The sequence below is a fragment of the Erpetoichthys calabaricus genome, chromosome 5 (assembly GCF_900747795.2).
Source record: "Erpetoichthys calabaricus chromosome 5, fErpCal1.3, whole genome shotgun sequence".
NCBI lineage: Eukaryota > Metazoa > Chordata > Cladistia > Polypteriformes > Polypteridae > Erpetoichthys > Erpetoichthys calabaricus.
This window is the reverse complement of record NC_041398.2, coordinates 218,980,238-219,001,935: the sequence shown is the minus strand read 5'-3', so window position 1 is coordinate 219,001,935 and position 21,698 is coordinate 218,980,238. Positions and strand designations below refer to the sequence as shown.

General features: G+C 38.9%; 1 protein-coding gene across 9 annotated transcripts in view; it reads left to right on the top strand.

Moving 5' to 3' along the window:
* rab27b (RAB27B, member RAS oncogene family) overlaps window positions 1-19,107 on the top strand; it is a 408,143-nt gene extending 389,036 nt beyond the window's left edge. For all 9 annotated transcript variants that reach the window (XM_028802559.2, XM_051928024.1, XM_028802558.2 and 6 more), the window contains 2 exons: window positions 13,104-13,227; window positions 17,155-19,107. In XM_028802559.2, coding sequence (XP_028658392.1) covers window positions 13,104-13,227; window positions 17,155-17,341 — 311 coding nt within the window. In that variant the 3' untranslated portion in view covers window positions 17,342-19,107. The remainder of the gene's footprint in view (window positions 1-13,103; window positions 13,228-17,154) is intronic.
* Window positions 19,108-21,698: the final 2,591 nt, after the last annotated feature.

Genomic DNA, 21,698 nt, shown 5'->3' with positions numbered 1-21,698 from the left:
AGCTCCACTTTGGTTTAGTCAGACAAAAGAATACGGGTCCCCAACTCCGGTCCTGGAGGGCCCCAGTGGCTGCAGGTTTTCATTCTAACCCTTTTCTTCAAAGTGATCTGTTTTTGCTCCTAATTAACTTCTTTTGAATTAATTTTATTTGACTTGTTCTTGAACACTCAGACCCCTTAATTGTTTCTTTTTCCTTAATTTGCAGCCAAACAATAATGAGATATAAAATGAGCCAAAACATGACCAGCAAACCGTGTTCATCATGCAGTATCTGAAAACAAAGAAAGATGAAGGTCTTAGGAATGAGGATCTGCTCAGGTCCACAAAACACTTTACCAATGCTCTTAGAAAAAAGAAAATCAACAATTTTGGAAATGTCTGCTATTGCACCACAAGAGCAGCAATACGCCATGGAATTAAAGAACGGGTTTATTTAACAACAAGAATCAGAGCCTAATTAAGCAACTGGTTGGAGTGAAATTGGTTGGAGTTTGAGGACCCTGACTTAGTTGGTCTTCTGTTGGCTCCCTCACTTCACAGCTCATTTCTGTTTGGGTGCCATTTAAGGAAAGAAATGAAGAAATTCAGAGGAACAATTCTAAAAAAAAAAAGTCAATTAAAATTAATTCAAAAGAAGTTAATTAGCAGCAAAAACAGGACACTAATTTAAAAAAGGGTTGAAATGAAAACCTGCAGCCACTGGGGCCCTCCAGGACCAGAGTTGGGGACCCCTGCAATAGAAACCTTCTTCCAGCAGACTTCAGAGTCTCCCATATGGGCAAACTCTAGCTGAGATGTCATGTATGTTTTTATTCTCTTTGCCAACTTCCTATAAAGCTGTGACCTGTGATGAACCTGAGCAACAGTTTGTGTCTTAGTTACTTTAACCTGCAACAAGTTCAGAGTTCTCACAGGACTCTTGTTGGCCTCACTCGCTTGGCCTCTTCTTGCATAATCACTCAGCTCACTTTAACTGGACTGCAAGGGATATTCAGTGATTTAGATATAAAGTCTCTACATCCCCTGACTTGTTCTTTTCAATCGTCTTTTCAAGGAGACACTTGGAGTGGTCTTGCGTAGGTTACACCACCATAGTTGCTCACCACAACATAGACCTGCCAGATAAGGTCAGTTTATACTGCAATCAATTGAAACACCAGACAGGTGATCTCCACTGAATTTAATTATAGGACTTGTGAAACCAATTGGCTGCACCAGTGATGATTTAGGTATGTCATGTTAAAGGGGTGAATATTTATGTGCTCAATGATTTTGTGTTTAATATTTGTAATTCAGTTAGACCCCTTTGAAGAGATCGGTTTTCACTTGACAGTTTCTATTCTTTTTCTGATGATCTGTCTCAAAAAAATCCAAACAATAAAATATGAAAATTTCCAGCATGTTGTTTATCCATGCCCCTTAGAAATGTGTTCTTCTAGAATTGCAGCTCATACTTGAACATCCCAGTATCCATTCATCCATCTTCCAGATTTGCTTATCAAGAGCCTGGTTGCATGGTGGAGACAAATGTGGTACAAATGAATGGATATATTTAACTTGCTTTAAGCCATGCAACAGTACAAATATCCTAGAGTTCTTCAGTGGGTTCTTTGAGGAGTTTGGTGGCATTTCTCTTAAGACACGGGCTTGTGGATAAATGAAGCTCTGACAGGCTTTTATACCCACACTTTCCATTGAATGTTACTATGTATGGATTACTATCAATGCAGCATATTCAGTGTGCTAGTTTGAAGATTCTACTGCCCAATTCTACATATCTATTAAGTTCTCTTCCCCCCAGGTATAGTCCATTCTTTCATTACCTGCAAACCACTTGATGCCTACATGAAAGATTTGTCCGTTTGGCTTAAGTAAGCAAGTGTATGCATGTATGCTAAGCATGAATACATTAGACTCTCAAATCACCATATAGCATAGTTATTGGTTACAGGATAAACTCCTTTTATAAGCACTGAATGTTTATGCAGCATGTACAGTATGTATACCATGTATAAACCTAATATAAATGTCTCAAACCTTGGACATCTTTGATTTAGGGCCGATGTCTGTGTGTCAAATGATGCTCAGAAAACAAATCCCTTTATCTCAGTCAGACTCTGTCTAGATATTAGCTTCAGAACTACTGATTTTGAAAAGTAGAGAGAATGATATTACATTTTCTGGGCCCATTTGTGTTCCAAATGCAGCACAAATGTGGAACACGAAAACGTCTTTTACAGTGAGTATGATTCTTTTGTTTCAATCAACAAAATACCAAACTGGTCTACAATATTCTGCTGCATTTCTTGTGCTGGACACATAAAATGGTTCCTGTGTGTGGCTTTATTATATAGTAGTCGCTAATGTATGTTGCATTTTATTTCTAATGATACTCAATAGATTGTCACAGTCCATTTATTAAGCAACCTTGCTGATTGCTTTGTAAAGTGCTCGGTGATATTGCTCTTCATGAATAATGGTACAGTGTATGAAAGTAAGACTGATAATTCTGCTGTGCTTTTATTTCAGCCTTTATATGCTGCATATAGGCAGACTAGTATTAAGATCCCCCTTTGATGTTTGCTTTTGATTACGTATTTTTCAGTTCTGTGCAATGCACACAGAATCTTTGAAATTCGTTAAATCCACCGCACTACAGCATCATTTTTTTTTCTTTTTGCATTTGTTCATTATGTGTAGACTGTCTTTAATAACACATGCTGACTTTGGAATATAGAAAGTAAGAATTTAAAATGATACTAAAGCATGCTGACACGAAAACTGCCAAAGGGGAACAATATAATACTCAGGTTTCAAGCTGACAAAGACTGCTGTGTGAAAGAAATTGTGTCAAAATGAATTCATCCTGACTTTGTCGCTTCAGATAGCTTCATTTCAGCAGCGTCAGAGGTGAGGTCAGTTGAAATGTGAATTAGTGTGAGTGCATTGAGCTCCTCTTATTACTGTAAAGCTGCCAAAAATGTTAAGAAATTTAGAAAGGAGGCTGTATTTAATTTAAAGATTTAATTTCACTTATTGCTCACATTTAATTTGCTGCTAAGGGGTTCTATAGTGAATTCAGAACACTATTGTTATAACCCAATTAAATTCTGGTGTCTTCTTCAGTTTTCTTAAGTCTCTGGCTCTTGTGGTGATTCATCATTCATTATGTAGAACCAGTGAGTCATATTGTATATAACCTTTAATTAGTAATGCTATATACTGAATACTATATCAGTATTGAACTATTCATAAAGTAAATAAGCACTCATTTTTAAAAAATCACAATATTTAACATGTATGTAACATTCTCAAATCTGCATTTTGGCGTTACAGTGGACCATAGCCAATCCTGGCTGCTACAACAACAACATTCATTTTTATATCATCTTTTCACTCAAAGGATGTTCCCCAAAATGTTTTACATGATTTCAAGGAAAAGTTACAAGAAAAGGAAAACAAATTAGAAATAGGTAAAAATTCATACCGTAGATTTACAAGTAACAGAAAAAGTAGAGTCCTTATATAAGAAACCAGAAGGACTGAAGGTACCACTGGTTTGACTTTGTGTCAAATGAGCAGTTGCTCATGGAGTCCAGAATGAGGCATATTACCTCCATTGTGAGGGAGTGTCAGTTACAGCACTACGGCCATGTGGCACTGTAGTAGTTCGGTACCGCTAAGATTCACACCATCGAAGAGACGGTGATTTTATTATTTTTTTAGTGGAGATTCCAGGGACGCACCCAGCCTTGGCCCAACCCTCACTCACTCGCAAACAGAGACAAAAAGCCACTGGAAATAAAACAGCAAATAAAGAATGTATTAACAATTATATATGAAAACGACGACCCCACCCCAGTTCCCCTTACGGCAATTATACATTAAATACAACAAACACCATAAAGTCCATGAAAAAACGGCAACATATGTAATGTAAAGATGAAGGTAAATAGTCCAGAGATCCGCACATTGAAGGGGAATGTAAAGATAGTCCTACCGGTTGTTTCTGAAATGGTGAAGACTGGTTCAGGAGCACTCCTTTCTTCACAGGATGGCCATAAATTCACATACAGTCCTCACATAACAAGCAGACAATCCAGACCCCGACCAAGAAATGATCCAGGACAAAAATGAGAAAGCACAGGTATCAGACAAGAACTTCAGACACGAACCACAAAATACTTTTTTTTTTTTTCCCCCCCCTTGGTCTCACCAGCCTCTTTTTAAATGCCAATGTCGCCTCCTTGGACCCAACAGCCCCTGCACCCTCGGCAGAAGACCAATTGTAGCCACTGCAGGAACTGCTGGGATTTGCAGTTTCAAGCCCCAGTATCACCGCTACAGAGCGATTCCCAGAGGGTGATCCTGCTCGCAGGATCCTTATTGTTGAAGACCCTAAAAGCTGGACAAGGCCAAGGGGATACCCATGTAACACATAGCTGCAGCAGATAAAGGGTCATTTCTGGAGGGGGGGGAGTGGACCGTGTTTCTGCCTGGGTGGTTGCCAACTAGGATCCTGAGCTGTTTCTTCATGTGGTGGGTGCTTTACCAGTGCATGCTCCCCAACCTGACCTGACCTCACCTTTATATAGATTAGTTTGTAAGTCCAGTGCAACATCAGACACACGGTAGGAACCCAGTCTTGATGGGATGCCAGTCCATTGCAGGTCCCACCTATGTACACACCCACATGGAATCAATTCAGAGTTTCTTTCAACCTGAAGAAAAACTAACCCAGACATGGAGAACATCTTTGAGAGAACAGTGAGTGAGCACAGGAGGCAAACCGAGGTCACCGTATACATGGGGCAGCAAGACCCACCACCATGCAACTGAGCTACACCAGCATTATTTTATTTTTTCAGACAAATTCATTTTTTGCAATGTGGAATTTTCTTTTCTACAAGTCCAAATTAAATGTCCTATTTCACAAACGGAACCCAGGAAATGACTGGCTCAGTTATCCTGGGAATTTAGTGAAATTCATTCAGGACTGCTTATCCAGCCTGAAATTCCCACTCTAAGAGGCTTCACATAATGTAGTCTTCCTGTAAGGGTGCAGAGATCCTGAAAATCATCCATATTACTAACCGAGAATGCTAAACCGGATGATGGACGCAGGCACATCCGGCCATGGGCCGTAGCTGCAAAAAGACGTACTGCGCAGGCGCAAGAAAGGGCGGATGGGATACACACCAAGAGGGGGATTTAACAAGCCCCTGGAACACAAAAACAAAGAACACAAAACCGCCCCACACACCCTACAAGCAACGGACGGGACACACACAAAGAGGGGGATTCAACAAGCCCCTGGAACACAAAACGAAAGAAGACGCTCGCTCAACAACAATCCTCACCCACACACCCCCCCCCAATCAATAAGAAGTGACACCCAAAGCCACATATCTAAAGGAAACGTCCATATTAAACATACGTCATCTCAAAACCTTCACACTAGGCAGCATAGGTGGATCTCATTAAAATAAAGCACTATTAACCGTTCAACTGGAGAAAAGGCTCCATATTAACAGTGAGTACGATCCTACTAAATACTTATCCATATTTCGCACGCTGAGGAACAAACAAGTCATGCATACACGGTCACGGGTACAAAACTATTCGGATCGGATAACGGAACAAAACACACGAACACGAATGAAACAAAAAGAATACATGGCGGCGCATACAATGCGCTTCGGAAAATACGTGAGAAAAAATGTCTCGGATCAAAAAACGCAAAGCTCAAGTAACCCCGTTACAGAGACGTGCCCAAATGAACAGACACATTGAACGTAGATGCATACAGCGCGCGTCTCAAAGTGCTGCATCAAAACAAGCACGATTTCAAAAGAAAGAGCTTGCGTCTCAGACATACAAAAAAGGGAGCAAAGCAACGCGCATATGACCGGCCAGAAAACAAGCAAGCAGGACTCAAAAAGCAGAAAGCTCAACTGACCGACATACAAAAACGGACAAGGCTCGATACAAACAATGCACGACGTAGAGTGAAACGGACTTTGCGCAAAGCGGAGGCGGATCAATTAAAACTCAAAAATAGCGCGTCACAAATAATGGACATGCAACAACGCGGCACTCAAACACCACAAGCAAAACATGCCCGTCGCAGACATCAACACCAGACGTCTGCTAAACTCTTACGCCAGTTGGCTGACAACGCTTTCAATAATGAGTCCACTATTGAGGAAAATTCATTGGGATTAATGAATGTCATTTGCAATCATTGTCATTCACTTAACTTCTCAGAAGAAACAACTGGCAATACAAATAATGAATTTACACATTGTTGTCTAAAGGGGCAGATTAGACTGCCTCCTTTACATTCATATCTGGAATATCTACAGAAGCTTCTAACTAAGGATGTGCCTGAAAGTAAAAACTTTATGAACTACATTAGATCCTACAATAGTTCATTTGCTTTTGCATCTACCAGAGAACATAACAGGACACCAAAAGGCAATGGCCCATACTGCTTTCGCATATGTGGTTAACACAACGCACTATATTATGTCCAAAAAATATTAATGTTAATCACATTATTAACCAGGTCATTTCATTACTTCCTGGAGAGACACGGCTCTTTCTAAGCTCTGACAAAGTTGACTCTGATGACGACAATGAACATCTGAATTTACCATTAGAATATTTGAACACTATTAACCCGGATGGATGACCACAACACAACCTTACCCTTAAAAACGGAACAATAATCATGCTATTAAGAAACCTTAACACTAAACAGGGTTTATGCAATGGCACACGGTTAGTCGTCAACACCATAACACACGATGTTATTCAAGCAACAGTTCTTTCAGATTCACATACTAACAATACTGTTCTCATTCTTGGAATTGACCTTACGAGTTCTGACCTAGAATTACCTTTTACATTGAAACACCGACAGTTCCCCATTAAACCTGCATTTGCCATGACCAGCAAAAAATCACAAGAACAAACCATGGACAAGGTTGGCATCTACCTCTCTGAACCCGTTTTTGGACATGCACAACTTTATTTTGCCTTCTCATGTGTTCGACGTTCATCTCACAATAAAGTTAAAATTAAAAATGATCCATGCCAAGGAAGACTCATTCAAAGACAAGACACCATCTTTACTACTAATGTTGTATACAGAGAAATATTCCAATAAAACATTACTCTATGCCAAACACTCTATTTTGTATTTATATAGGCATCATCCAAACCTGCACACTATTCAATATCTAATTCATACATCTCACTCTTTGTCATGCCCCAACGCCAGGGGTTGGCGAGCGAAGCGAGCAGGGGGCGGAGCCCCCTAGTATTAAGAGATATGCAATGTGACATCACAAGTGCTTTTGCTCTTTTTTTCCTAAAATAGAAATTGTCTGATGAGTGGTAGTAGTCAAATGTTACTTGTTTCTACACTGCTGACTTCTAGAAACTAGTCATTCAATATGATCAATATATAATCGATTAGTGACAATCATATTTAACAGTAAAAATCAACTATCACAGCTACTGTTGCTTACAACTGTTTATGATTATTCAAATCTTAAATTTCCATTCCAGAACTAAACATGTTAGGAATTCAAAAATACCACAGCTAAATACTGAGCCAATCTTGAAAGTTGCATGAATGTCAGTTTCTACCAGACGAACACACCATCCATTTCACTGCTCGTTCGCAGCCACCATTGCTGGTGACAAATGCTGTCGTTTACTAAGAGGACAGTAACCATGAAGTGGAGAGTACACGGCGTGTCCAGTTTATGAACATTTTTGGATACCTGACCCTGCACAACAAGTGAAGTAATTTGCGACTGAGTCACTTACATGGTCTTCAGCACCGCTCACTAAGAGTGTAGTAACTCTTTGCAGGCTTAACAGAGCACTTTGGCAGCATTCCTCCTAGGAATAGTACTCATTTCTAATCTAGAAAACTGACGGGAAGTAATTCTTTGGATTTTGACATGGGCTATGTTGTTTATGCATGCCTTTGACATGGCAGTTTACCAGGGCATTCCCAAGAGAATCTGCATGACTGAAAGGGGCCAAAGAGAGCTTGCAAACTTTGTTTTTCTATGAAGTACAATTAATGATTCTGATTCAGTCACCCTCTTTCAATAAATGTCATTGTTTTAAATATTCCAAGATGTATTTTCTTTTTAATCACATACATTTTTCTCCCTAACCAGCATCCTGCAATATAGAGCAGAAAAAAACAGATTATTTTAAAATTATTTGTATTTTTTCCATCATGCATGGAATGGTACATTGTCAACAGTATTGCTTGTGCATTTGCTTTACTACAAAGTATATTATCTGTCAGTCAAATTTAAAGTGAATTTTGTAAAAAAAAAAAAAATATATAAAATATATCTCTACTCTATATTTATAAAATCCTAAGCCTAAAAGTGCAACGATTTTGAGCAACGATTTTATGCGACATTTTTATGTCACGTTTTTTGTCACGCTATAAATCGGGCTTATTTTAACACCTACATATATATGTTTGGTATCATTCTTTTCCAAATTTATCACACTTTAATGTGATATTTTTAGATTTTCAGATTCGTGTTCCGTTTTTAAATTATAAACTAAAAAATGTCAAGAACTCCAGTCCCACGAGACAAGACTTTGTGCCAAGAGATTTAACCACGCCTGGCGCCGGAAATAAAAGACAAAGAGTAGGACAGCTGCTGTACAGGCTTTTAAATGTTCAAAGCACTGCGCGAGATGCAGATCACGCGGCACAGCAGCAGCAACAGCTGCAAGCCAGCAGCTGATTGAGCAAAGAGGAGGTAAAAAAAAACAAACTATTTGTTTCCCATTGTATCACGGTTTAAGAGGGGGTTTCGGAGGAACGACCACATCTCCTTGTGGTACGTTCAGCCGCCCTATTCACAACGCGAGTGGCAGAGACGTGAAGTGGCTGGTGCATAGCGCAGGCCGGGGGGGTTGGCAAGCAAAACGAGCAGGGGGTGAACCCCTTTATATATATATATATATATATATATATATATATATATATATATATATATATATAATATTACAGTTAGGTCCATAAATTTGGACAGAGACAAGTTTTTTCTAATTTTGGTTCTGTACATTACCACAATGAATTTTAAATGAAACAACTCAGATGCAGTTGAAGTGCAGACTTTCAGATTTAATTCAGTGGGGTGAACAAAAAAATTGCATAAAAATGTGAGGCAACTAAAGCATTTTTAACACAATCCCTTCATTTCAGGGGCTCAAAAGTAATTGGACAAATTAAAGAACTGGAAATACAATGTTCATTTCTAATACTTAGTTGAAAACCCTTTGCTGGCAATGACAGCCTGAAGTCTTGAACTCATGGACATCACCAGATGCTGGGTTTCCTCCTTTTTAATGCTCTGCCAGGCCTTTACTGCAGCGGCTTTCAGTTGCTGTTTGTTTGTGGGCCTTTCTGTCTGAAGTTTAGAATTCAACAAGTGAAATGCATGCTCAGTTGGGTTAAGATCAGGTGACTGACTTGGCTATTCAAAAATTTTCCACTTCTTTGCTTTAATAAACTCCTGGGTTGCTTTGGCTGTATGTTTTGGGTCATTGTCCATCTGTATCATGAAATGCAGCCCAATCAATCTGACTGCATTTAGCTGGATTTGAGCAGACAGTATGTCTCTGAACACCTCAGAATTCATTCGGCTGCTTCTGTCCTGTGTCACATCATCAATAAACACTAGTGTCCCAGTGCCACTGGAAGCCATGCACACCCAAGCCATCACACTGCCTCCACCGTGTTTTACAGATGATGTGGTATGCTTTGGATAATGAGCTGTTCCATGCCTTCTCCATACTTTTTTCTAGCCATCATTCTGGTAGAGGTTGATCTTGGTTTCATCTGTCCAAAGAATGTTTTTCCAGAACTGTGCTGGCTTTTTTAGATGTTCTTTAGCAAAGTCCAATCTAGCCTTTCTGTTCTTGAGGCTTATGAGTGGCTTGCACCTTGCAGTGCACCCTCTGTATTTACTTTCATGCAGTCTTCTCTTTATGGTAGACTTGGATATCGATACGCCTACCCCCTGGAGAGTGTTGTTCATTTGATTGGCTGTTGTGAAGGGGTTTCTCTTCACCATGGAAATGATTCTGCGATCATCCACCACTGTTGTCTTCCATGGACGTCCAGGTCTTTTTGCGTTGCTGAGTTCACCAGTGCTTGCTTTCTTTCTCAGGATGTACCAAACTGTAGATTTTGCCACTCGTAATATTGTAGCAATTTCTTGGATGGGTTTTTTGTGTTTTCGCAGCTTAAGGATGGCTTCTTTCACCTGCATGGAGAGCTCCTTTGACCGCATGTTGTCTGTTCACAGCAAAATCTTCCACATACAAGCACCACACCTCAAATCAACTCCAGGCCTTTTATCTACTTAATTGATAATAACATAACGACGGACTTGCCCACACCTGCCCATGAAATAGCCTTTGAGTCAATTGTCCAATTACTTTTGAGCCCCTGAAATGAAGGGATTGTGTTAAAAAAAATGCTTTAGTTGCCTCACATTTTTATACAATCGTTTTGTTCACCCCACTGAATTAAAGCTGAAAGTCTGCACTTCAACTGCATCTGAGTTGTTTCATTTAAAATTTATTGTGGTAATGTACAGAACCAAAATTAGAAAAAAGTTGTCTCTGTCCAAATATTTATGGACCTGTGTGTGTGTGTGTATGTGTGTGTGTGTGTGTGTGTGTGTATATATATATATATATATATATATATATAATATTTGACATTAATGTCTAAAGCAGGCAATGTTCATTTAAGTGAGTTGTTGAGTCCTTTCACATTTTCATCCACTTTTTAACAAACCTATCCAGTTTAAGGTCTTGGGGCCGTACACTGTATTATTAGTAGTGTTATCATCAGAGATGGCTTATCGAAGATCTCAGGGCCAGAGCTCAGGGTGGGCAGATGATTGCTGGGGCCTATGGGAGCCAGACAACAAGAGACTGTCTAGTGCAAATGTACAATTTTAGATTGAACATTTAAAATCTGTTAATGTGAACACTCAATATTGTACATTAGCCTAGTTAATTCAAATGTATTCACTTTTGCTTTATCACCATTGTTTATATTTTACAAAGTGATAACAATGCAGTGTATTTTCATTTCATTTTCAATTTAATTTTGATTTCAGATGCACTGTAAGTGAAATTTTGCAGGTTATAAGGATTATTAGCAATATTTAGGTTTATGTACTGTGAACTGAAAAAAACATCTTTGAGTTCAATATAAAAACTGACAGCCCAGTGTTATACCAAGAATGGAAAAATGGCAAAGAGAATATGTAAGGATGTGGAAAAATGCTACAGTCGAGAGACAAGCAAGAGTCATCAAAAATACATGTGTCTGTACAAATAAAATGTATACATTGGAATGTCAAATGTTGGTTTCATTTATATATTTCGCTGACACCTTCATCCAAGGTGACTTACACTATTTATGATACAATTCGTTAAATTTTCCAGTTGGAGCACAGGCAGGTCAAGTGGCTCAGGATTACACAGTGTCAGTAGCGGGATTTGAACCCACAATCTCAGGATTTACAAAGCCTTAACCACTACACCTCACTGCCTGCCTTTCGTAGTGTTTCAGAATATTATTTTATTCTGTAATACTTGTTAAAGCTAATGGTGTATAGAGGTTTCCCAAAAATGAATTCATAGGTTTACTGCTTAACTTGGTCCACCCTGGAACTAATAAAGGATATGAATGTACATTATGCAGTACTGTGTATGCAAACAGTGCTTGTGAATTTGCTAACTCTGGCTGACGCTGGTGAGGGTGCATGGAGTTCAAGGATCTGCAGTTCCTTCAAAGGTAAAGGAAGAGTCGCAAGTGGGACATTCAGGTCATGCAGACAGATGTGAAAAAGGTTTTGTCAAGCATAAAATCTTAATATGTCTTTCCTTAATAAAGTTTATCTATCTATCTATCTATCTATCTATCTATCTATCTATCTATCTATCTATCTATCTATCTTATGCAAAAATATACAAAATGATGAGTCTGGCTGTGTGACATACGTATTGTAAAAGCCAACAAGTTCAAAAGACCAACTGCATAATTTGCTGGGTTTAATTCTGCTGCTTTTATTCCTTACAGTCCAAATAAATTGATGCATTAAAAAAACTGCTGTGCTGTGCAATTAATCATTTGGTCAGTAAGATTCATGCTGTGCATCTTCTTTAGTTGCATTGGTTTTTTCTTTACTTAATCTCATTTCGGCATCCTGTTTCCTGATGTCTGTACGATGAAACTGGCATATTATAGACTTTCAATAGCAATAGGAAATGTCCACATTTTGTTCACATGCAGTAGGTTTGTCATTGTTATGAGAAACAAAGTAGCTGCTTATTCATCCTAAACACAAAGGGGGTGCTGACCCTCTGGTCTGTGTGCATCCCAGTGCAGTGATGTTCTGTAAACATTGACACCATCCTTTGGCTGAAATATAAAACTGAGGCCCTGACTCTCTGTGCTTTTTTTTTTTTATATAAAGAGTTGGGTATACCCCAATGCTCTGGCTAAATTGCCCACCATGGAATTGTCCTTCCTATTTCCCTAATCATTCCCAATTCCTTATTGACTCACAATCTCTTTCACCACCTAATAGTGAGTGTGTGGTGAGCATATTGCTGCAAAAATGGCTGCTGTTGCATCATCCAGGTGGTGTTTGAAGTGGTTCTTCACTTTCTGTGTAAAGTGCATTTAGTTGGTTAGAAACACCCTTTATAAAAATAATTAATTTATTACAAATAGATATATAGATATAAAAGACACTATAAGAAAAATGGATATTAAGGTATATCAGATAAATGAAAGACACCACATGATGTACTGTAGGTAATGAAATGTTCACTATAATGTAAAAAGATGGATTGACAGATTGAGATACAGGAGTTAATAGATGTCACATTAAAGGAGCAATAGGAGATATACAATCAAGAATTTATATGAATATGCTATAAACATAGCTTATAAAATGTTATTGAAGGAAAAATTAGTGTAGCATATCGTTCTTGTCATTTTCATTTTTTTTACTTTGTTACAGGTCAGCTGCAAGCTAACGCATACTGTGAAAATCCAGACATAGTATTAATTGGTAATAAAGCTGATTTGTCTGATCAGAGGGAAGTTCAGGAAAAGCAAGCCAAGGAGCTGGCAGATAAATACGGGTGAGTATCTAACTGTGATCATGTGAGATTTAACATACGGTAGACAGTGGACATTTTAGGTGTATTATTTGTAGCATCTTCAGATTGGCCTGTACTGAAAAAGAAAAAGAAAAAAGTACAACTTTTACTTTTATTAAGTAATGCAAAGCCATATTTTCCTTTAAAAGGTGAAATAGATGAAAAGCAAACCAAATGCTGTATTTCTTGAGTGAATATTTGATGCTTTCTTACCCAAGAAAAACAAAGTGCTGCTGTTAGAACTCTCATTCCTGTCCTACTGCATGGCACTTGAATTTCAGGCTCTATGCTGAACTGTCCTATTGCTAATCTGAAAGCCTTGCTTTTAAGTTAACTACTGTATTACAAATTGCATTATAATTTCTATATACAGTAAATGTAATGATTGCTCACTATGAAGTGCCATCCATCTGTCTGTTTTATAAGCCGCTCTGTGTAGGGTTGTTGGGAGCTTGGACTTCAGGTGCTTCAGGCATCAATGGGCAGGATGTCATCTCATCATAAGGCACACCTTTCAAACTTGATGTCACTAATTAGTCTGGCATAATGAGTTAAAGACTAGAGTATACACGCATAGTTAAAGTTCACAGTAGACTAAAAGAAGTTCATGGAGCTTCCACAGAAGTGAATGAACAGTAGATGAGGGTGCAGTTGCACGCATATGCATGTGAACAGTGAAGGAAGAAATAGAGAACTTACAGCTGTTCAAAGACTGCATAGTGGAAGTTTCTATATCTTCCGTGATTGGTAGTTCCAGAAAGATATACTGTACATGAAGATTGGCCTAGAGGAAAAGACTGGCCTTATAAAACTGTGGTCTGATCCACTAGGGGTCATCTGTATTGTACAGTGCATCTGGAAAGTACTCACAGCGCATCACCTTTTCCACATTTTGTTATGTTACATCCTCATTCCAAAATGGATTAAATTCATTTTTTTCCTCAGAATTCTACACACAACACCCCATAATGACAACGTGAAAAAAGTTTCCTTGAGGTTTTTTCAAATTTATTAAAAGTAAAAAAACAGAGAAATCCCATGTACATAAGTATTCACAGCCTTTGCTCAATACTTTGTCGATGCACCTTTGGCAGCAATTACAGCCTCAAGTCTTTTTGAATATGATGCCACAAGCTTGGCACACCTATCCTTGGTCAGTTTCGCCCATTCCTCTTTGCAGCACCTCTCAAGCTCCATCAGGTTGGATGGGAAGCATCGGTGCACAGCCATTTTAAGATCTCTCCAGAGATGTTCAATCGGATTCAAGTCTGGGCTCTGGCTGGGCCACTCAAGGACATTCACAGAGTTGTCCTGAAGCCACTCCTTTGATATCTTGGCTGTGTGCTTAGGGTCGTTGTCCTGCTGAAAGATGAACCGTCGCCTCAGTCTGAGGTCAAGAGCGCTCTGGAGCAGGTTTTCATCCAGGATGTCTCTGTACATTGCTGCAGTTGTCTTTCCCTTTATCCTGACTAGTCTCCCAGTTCCTGCCACTGAAAAACATCCCCACAGCATGATGCTGCCACCACCATGCTTCACTGTAGAGATGGTGCCAGGTTTCCTCCAAACGTGATGCCTGGCATTCACACCAAAGAGTTCAATCTTTGCCTCATCAGACCAGAGAATTTTCTTTCTCATGGTCTGAGAGTCCTTCAGGTGCCTTTTGGCAAACTCCAGGCAGGCTTCCATGTGCCTTTTCTTAAGGAGTGGCTTCCGTTTGGCCACTCTACCATACAGGCCTGATTGGTGGATTGCTGCAGAGAAGGTTGTCCTTCTGGAAGGTTCTCCTCTGTCCACAGAGGACCTCTGGAGCTCTGACAGAGTGACCATCGGGTTCTTAGTCACCTCCCTGACTAAGGCCCTTCTCCCCCGATCGCTCAGTTTAGATGGCCGGCCACCTCTAGGAAGAGTCTTGGTGGATTCAAACTTCTTCCACTTACAGATGATGGAGGCCACTGTGCTCACTGGGACCTTCAAAGCAGCAGAAATTTTTCTGTAACCTTCCCCAGATTTGTGCCTCGAGACAATCCTGTCTTGGAGGTCTACTGACAATTCCTTTGACTTCATACTTGGTTTGTGCTCTGACATGAACTGTCAACTGTGGGACCTTATATAGACAGGTGTGTGCCTTTCCAAATCATGTCCAACCAACTGAATTTACCACAAGTGGACTCCAATTAAGCTGAGGAAACATCTCAAGGATGATCAGGGGAAACAGGATGCACTTGAGCTCAATTTCGAGCTTCATGGCAAAGGCTGTGAATACTTATATACATGTGCTTTCTCAGTTTTTTTATTTTTAATAAATTTGCAAAAATCTCAAGTAAACTTTTTTCATGTTGTCATTACGGGGTGTTGTGTGTAGAATTCAGAGGAAAAAAATGAATTTAATCCATTTTGGAATAAGGCTGTAACATAACAAAATGTGGAAAAAGTGATGCGCTGTGAATACTTTCCGGATGCACTGTATTTTCTGGTTTTAGTTTATTCTTAGTTGTACTGACATACCACATAACTACAAAATGCATGCAGCTGAGGTCGGTTGTCACGTGATCGTATTCCAGTCTATCAGCACTGCTTTGGCGCATGATTGGTTACGATTGATCAAGATTCTCATGAACGGGGATCAAGTTAATTACATCCAAGTTAAATGTGGCTGCAGCATCTATATCCAGTATCCCTCAGTGGATGAAACCTGCGACCTTGTACGTAATAGTTTACAGTGAGAAGCAGTCGAAAATCAAGCAGTTGTTCCTTTGATTTCTGTTTTTGTTTACCGCATTTGCTTCACCCAGGGTTTGTTGCTCACAATAATCCAGTAGAACCAAGTCCTTCTCAGTCTGTTGATCGGTCTTTGGACTACTTAGTTTATTCTGAACTGCTATGCATTTGTAGCAGTTAAACAAACAGAGCTAATTTTTTACTCAGTTTTACAGGCAGATTTAGTATGTATTTTTAAAGAGTGTGTTTGGGTGGTGTGTTTATCGCTCAGGATTATTTTCATTCCTGATTTTTGATTTTTCATTGTTTTCCTGTCTATTCTTTGTGAACCGTGTTAGTGGAAATGGGAAGAAGATTATTTTTGTTCATTCTTCTTTTTTTCATCACCTTTGATTTTAAGTTACTAGAATTATTGTGTATAGCATCTGCACTAGTTTTTGCTTATTTCTATTGTGATATTTGTGTTCTTGCAGTAAACTGTGTATACAGTTGCAATTTCCGTAAATATTTTTTGGCACATCTGGGATAAAACCAGAATCTCTGTTTGATAACATCGGTATTGTCTGTGTGTCAATCTCTCACCAACTGGTCTTTTGGTTGAACCTCCAGAGGCCCAGAGTCCGAGTCTATGCAGACAGCTGCCACAACACAAATGAAACTCTGTATTTCCTTATTTCTTTTCTACCAAAACTGACTGATGAGATGCAAGAATAGTAATGATGGATCCAACCATTTCTGAACTCTCGAAATCCAGCTTGAGGTCACAGCCTGTCATGGTAGCCCGGAACACAAGGCAGGGACTTGGTGAAAACCTACTCTGGTGGTTGAATGAATTAGAACGTCATTTTCAAATGGGTTAAATATTCATAGTCCAGTCCAAACGACCGAATTGTCATTTTCAGCCATTTTTCTAAGTCTTTGGCTAAGTTTATACCAAAGTTGCCCGTACTAACAATCCCTTGGAATGATTTGTGGGCTGCAATAACAGCTTATCAGTCAAGGATAATAAGACAGGCCAGTGAAGTATTCAATTCAGAGATAACAAATGATAAGCTCGCAGGAGTATCTGCCAGTGCCCACCTTGCCCACCTTTTCTGTTTCGACGCCGATATCAAAATGTATTGACCTGCGCCTCTAGCCAACAGATTTGGCAGATTTGTTTCACCTCACTTCTTTTGTTTGATTTCACAGGATACCGTACTTTGAGACAAGTGCGGCTACCGGATTGGATGTTGACAAGGCTGTTATCACCTTGCTCGACCTGATAATGAAACGCATGGAACAGTGTGTGGACAAGACCGCATCGGAAACTGCCAACGGAGGAGGATCGGGAAAACTAGATTCCGTGCAAGCGCCAGAAAAGAAGTGTGCCTGTTAAAATTGCAACAGAAAAAAAAAAGTGTCATTCTAAGAAAATTCTCTAAAAGGACCAAAAGTAAAATCTATATAAATATAATGGTAACTGTTGAATCTCATAGGGAGCCATGAAAACAGAAATGTTAAGCTATATTTAGTATAACTACAACTGTGTAAACCAAGGCACAGTCCCACCAACAGTGTGTGTAAAACAATCCGAATTTAAAAAGCAGATCAGGCAGCCTTTATAAGAAATCCATGACAAAAGCAGAGCTGTCTTAACAAGAGGCGCTGTTCCTACCTAGACGTTTACAGCAGGGTGGTCATTGTGCAGATCCTTTATCCTTATCTTCTGTGTTTCCCTGAGGGAAGGTACGATAATGACGACTCCTTGCAGATTTTAATGGACTGATGAGACTCATCACATGGCACAGCAGCAGGTGGCGTAATTTGAGTTAAGCCGACAAGATGCACAAGTCATGAATTGCTCTTCGTAAATTGGAAATTTGAATGTTCTGGACTGTACAAGTGTGGTATATACAGCAGTGTATGGTTGCCGAATTGTAAAATATTGTATTGTTTTAAGGTAAAAATTTTAGTAGTGAATAGTTACAGTAGTTGGAATATGTCATTCATTGACAGTTTTACGTGGCCATTTTGAATGACTGAATTTCCTGGTATTTTAGTTGTCTGGGTTCACAGCCTTTGCTATATTTGGTGCCATAATTATTGCCAACCCCCCCCCCCCCCACACACTGTTTTTCATTCATTGCTACAGTATGTCTGATTTTTTTTTTTTGTTTTTTTTAACAACTTTGCCTTAAATAATTGTTGAAGGTTTCGACCATGTTTAAGATATGTCTCCTATGCTGATTAAAGGAATTACAATTTACGCTTTACCAGTGGATTGAACCGTGCAGAATATATTTTTATCTTTTACTTTCTTTTTATGTTGAGTCTTTTTTTTTCCTTTAAAAGTATACCCTGCAGTTTGATGTCAGGTTGAGGGTACCAGCTTGTCTGTTTTCATCTGTTATGCTGTTTCTTTTTAATTAACGACTGGTTATTGTTTTCTAAATAGTTTTCCATGTACAGACTTTTAATCTTTAATTCATTCCAAACTGCTCAGTGCATAGACTGCCTTAAAAATGTACAGTAAGTGGTCCTTTGCAAAAATGCATATTCCAGCATTTTCTTGAAAAGGGCAAAATGAGAAATAAAATCTATAAATGCCAACAAATAAAAGAATGATCACAACGCCTACTGGACCTCAAGGAACGGATTGAAATCTTTCCCTTTTACTAAAAGAACCCACTTCCCCGACAAAATGGCAGCCTGCAGCCGATCGTAAAAGGCATGTGAATTAGTAACTCTGTTTACGAAATGTGTCCGACTTCACTCCAAGCCTAAATTAGCCTTGCTATCCTGCAGGCATTGAAAAACATTGTCTTTAAATTGTTGTCTGTTATAACAAAAAAAAAACATGAAATAAAATGTTATCCAATCATGCCTACAAAAGTGCAATACTGGGGACTTTCTTTAAGTTTACAACAGCAGGTTGGTACTTTTTATATTGATTTCTTTGCCTAAGTGTTTCCTTTTGCTTTTGTAGCTTCCTACTATTAAACTTCTTTCCAAAGTTATCAGTTGATCGTCATTTTGTTAAATCGTGTGCATCGCAAAGCACTCTGCTGAGAAATTGACATTACAGACCAAAAACTAATTTAAGGCATTCTAGTCTTGTTTGGCACATATGCGCATCTTTATTAAAATAACATTTTTACAGTACTGCGTGTGTTATTTATGTTCTTCTTAAACAATGCACCAGGAAATCATGACTAGTACTTAATTAATGCAGTCTTCTGAAAATGTTTTGCACTAAAAGGATTTTTTGCTCTCTTTGCAGAGAAAGGCTCATTAAAAATGGCAAAGAGTGTGTATTATTTATGTAGAGATGAACAGCAACGATACCTGCTGGAGCCTGGGGTGCGAGAACTTCCAAGCCCACCAGTCGTGAAGCGGATGTCTTAAGGGGGGGTGTACTAGACCTCGCCACTTGTTTCAAAATCTCGTTCTGTTAAAACAGGGGTGCCCAACTCTAGTCCTGGAGGGCCGCAGTGGCTGCAGGTTTTCATTCTAACCCTTTTCTTAATTAGTGATCTGTTTTTGCTGCTAATTAACTTCTTTTGAATTAATTTTAATTGACTTGGTTTTTAAGAAATATTCCCCTGAATTTCTTCATCGTTCCTTTGAATTGCTTCATTTCTTTTCCTAAATTGGCACCCAAACAGAAGTAAAATGTGAAGTGAGTGAGCCAACAGAAGACCAACTAAGAGCCTCAAACTACAACCAATTTCACTCCAACAAGTTGCTTAATGAGGCGCGGAGTCTTGTCGTTATTTAAACCCGTTCTTTAATTCCATGGCTTGTTGCTGCTCTCATTGTGCAATAGCAGACATTTCCAAAATTGTGGATTTTCTCTTTTCTAAGAGCAGGTCAGCATTCTGAGACCTTCACCTTTCTTTATTTTCAGATACTGTATGATTGTTACAGTTTGCTGGTCCTGTTTTGGCTCATTTTGTATCTCATGATTGTTTGGCTGCTAATTAAGGAAAAAGGAATAATTGGAGGTCTGAGTCTTCAAAGGCAAGTCAAATAAAAATAAATTCAAAAGAAGTTAATTAGCAGTAAAAACAGGTCACTAATTAGGAAAAGGGTTACAATGAAAACCTGCGGCCCACCAGGAGTGGAGTTGGGCACCCCTGTGTTAAAATATTAACACATACCAATAAGTCTAGTCTTTCTTTTATGCTCAGAGAGCTCCATTTCAGTTTCCCTTGATTTTGAACAGCATGACACTTTTCACAAATGGAGTCCTAAATATAAAAGATGCATTTCTACATTCACTCTGTCCATCACCTCAGTGACTTAAATGTGTGTGATCTTATGCTGGAGAAAAATATTCAGCTCTCTCAAAGCCAGTCAGGCAACAGTAAATTTAAAAGTTTTGGAGGGAAATATGGGTCAGTATTAAATGGTATAGACATATTATTAGATACAAATAAGGATATAAAGGACCCCTTGTTCTCGGATGAAGATAGATAGGCCAATAGATCAATCACACTTGACTTACAAAAATATTTTGTTCACTCCCCTCAAAAATGTCAGATGTTCTTTATAGATTTGAGGATACGAAATCCAAATAATAATAATAATACTTTACATTTATATAGCGCTTTTCTTACTTCTCAAAGTGCTTTTACATCATCAGTGGGGAGCCACGTCAACCACCACTAATGTGTAGCACCTACCTGGATGACATGATGGCAGCCATTTTTGTGCCAGTACGCTCTCCACACATTAGGTGGTGAAGGGGTGAGAAGAGATAGTGATTAGTGATAGGGGATGATTAGGGGACCAGAATGACCAGGCCATGGTGGGCAGTTTAGTCAGGACATCAGAGTACATCCTACTCTTTACAAAGGATGCCCAGGGACCTCTAATGACCTCAGAGAAACAGGACTTCGGTTTTACGTTATCTGGCTACAGAATTGCTCTGCCACATCGTTTTTTTTTTTTTTTTTTGAGAGATGGTTTCATTTTTATTTTAGAGGAAAAGTAATATATTTTGAAAATGAATTATTTAGACTTGAAAAAGTGTAACTCTCTTTCTCTCATATATATTATGACCAGTAGGGGGTGCTGCAGCACTGCTAACCCCAAACAGAACCACAACTACACAAGTCCCAGATGCAAACAAATGATTTCTTGTGATGAAATACCTGTCCTTGCACAAGTACAGTTACTTCTTCCTTCTCTCTGTCTCTTTATTGAGCTTTGTCCTCATCCACCCTACTCTGACTCATCTGATGGGAGGAGGAATGTCTTCCTTTATATTGGACCCTGGAGTACTTCCTGTGCCACCTGAATTACTAATAATAATAAAAAGTTTAGACATGACCTGAAATTCTCATGTTTTTGATTGAAATTGATGCTGCTTTTTATCAAGATACCATTAAACTGATTTAAAAATACATTTGAGATGTTACTAGTGTTGTTGATAGCTATTTCTGCCTGAAATTACTGATTTTTTAACTTTATTATTCACATTTGGCAGCAAAGCCCCATGTTCAGCAGCCATTCCTTCAGAGTCCGAATGGTCATCTCCCTTAGCATGTAAAGATGACAAATTAAGGGTAAGCTAATTGGTTCTTAGAGAAACCTTTCTAATTACGTTATCACCACTGAGCCCTGCCATTCTGTTCCCTTGAGTTTCAAGGTGCTGACATTCCAAAAGTTCAGTTCTGGGTCCAAAAATTTACAATGTGAACCTGAACGTAACTGACAGTGGAATTGAAATGTACTTGTGTGAACACTTA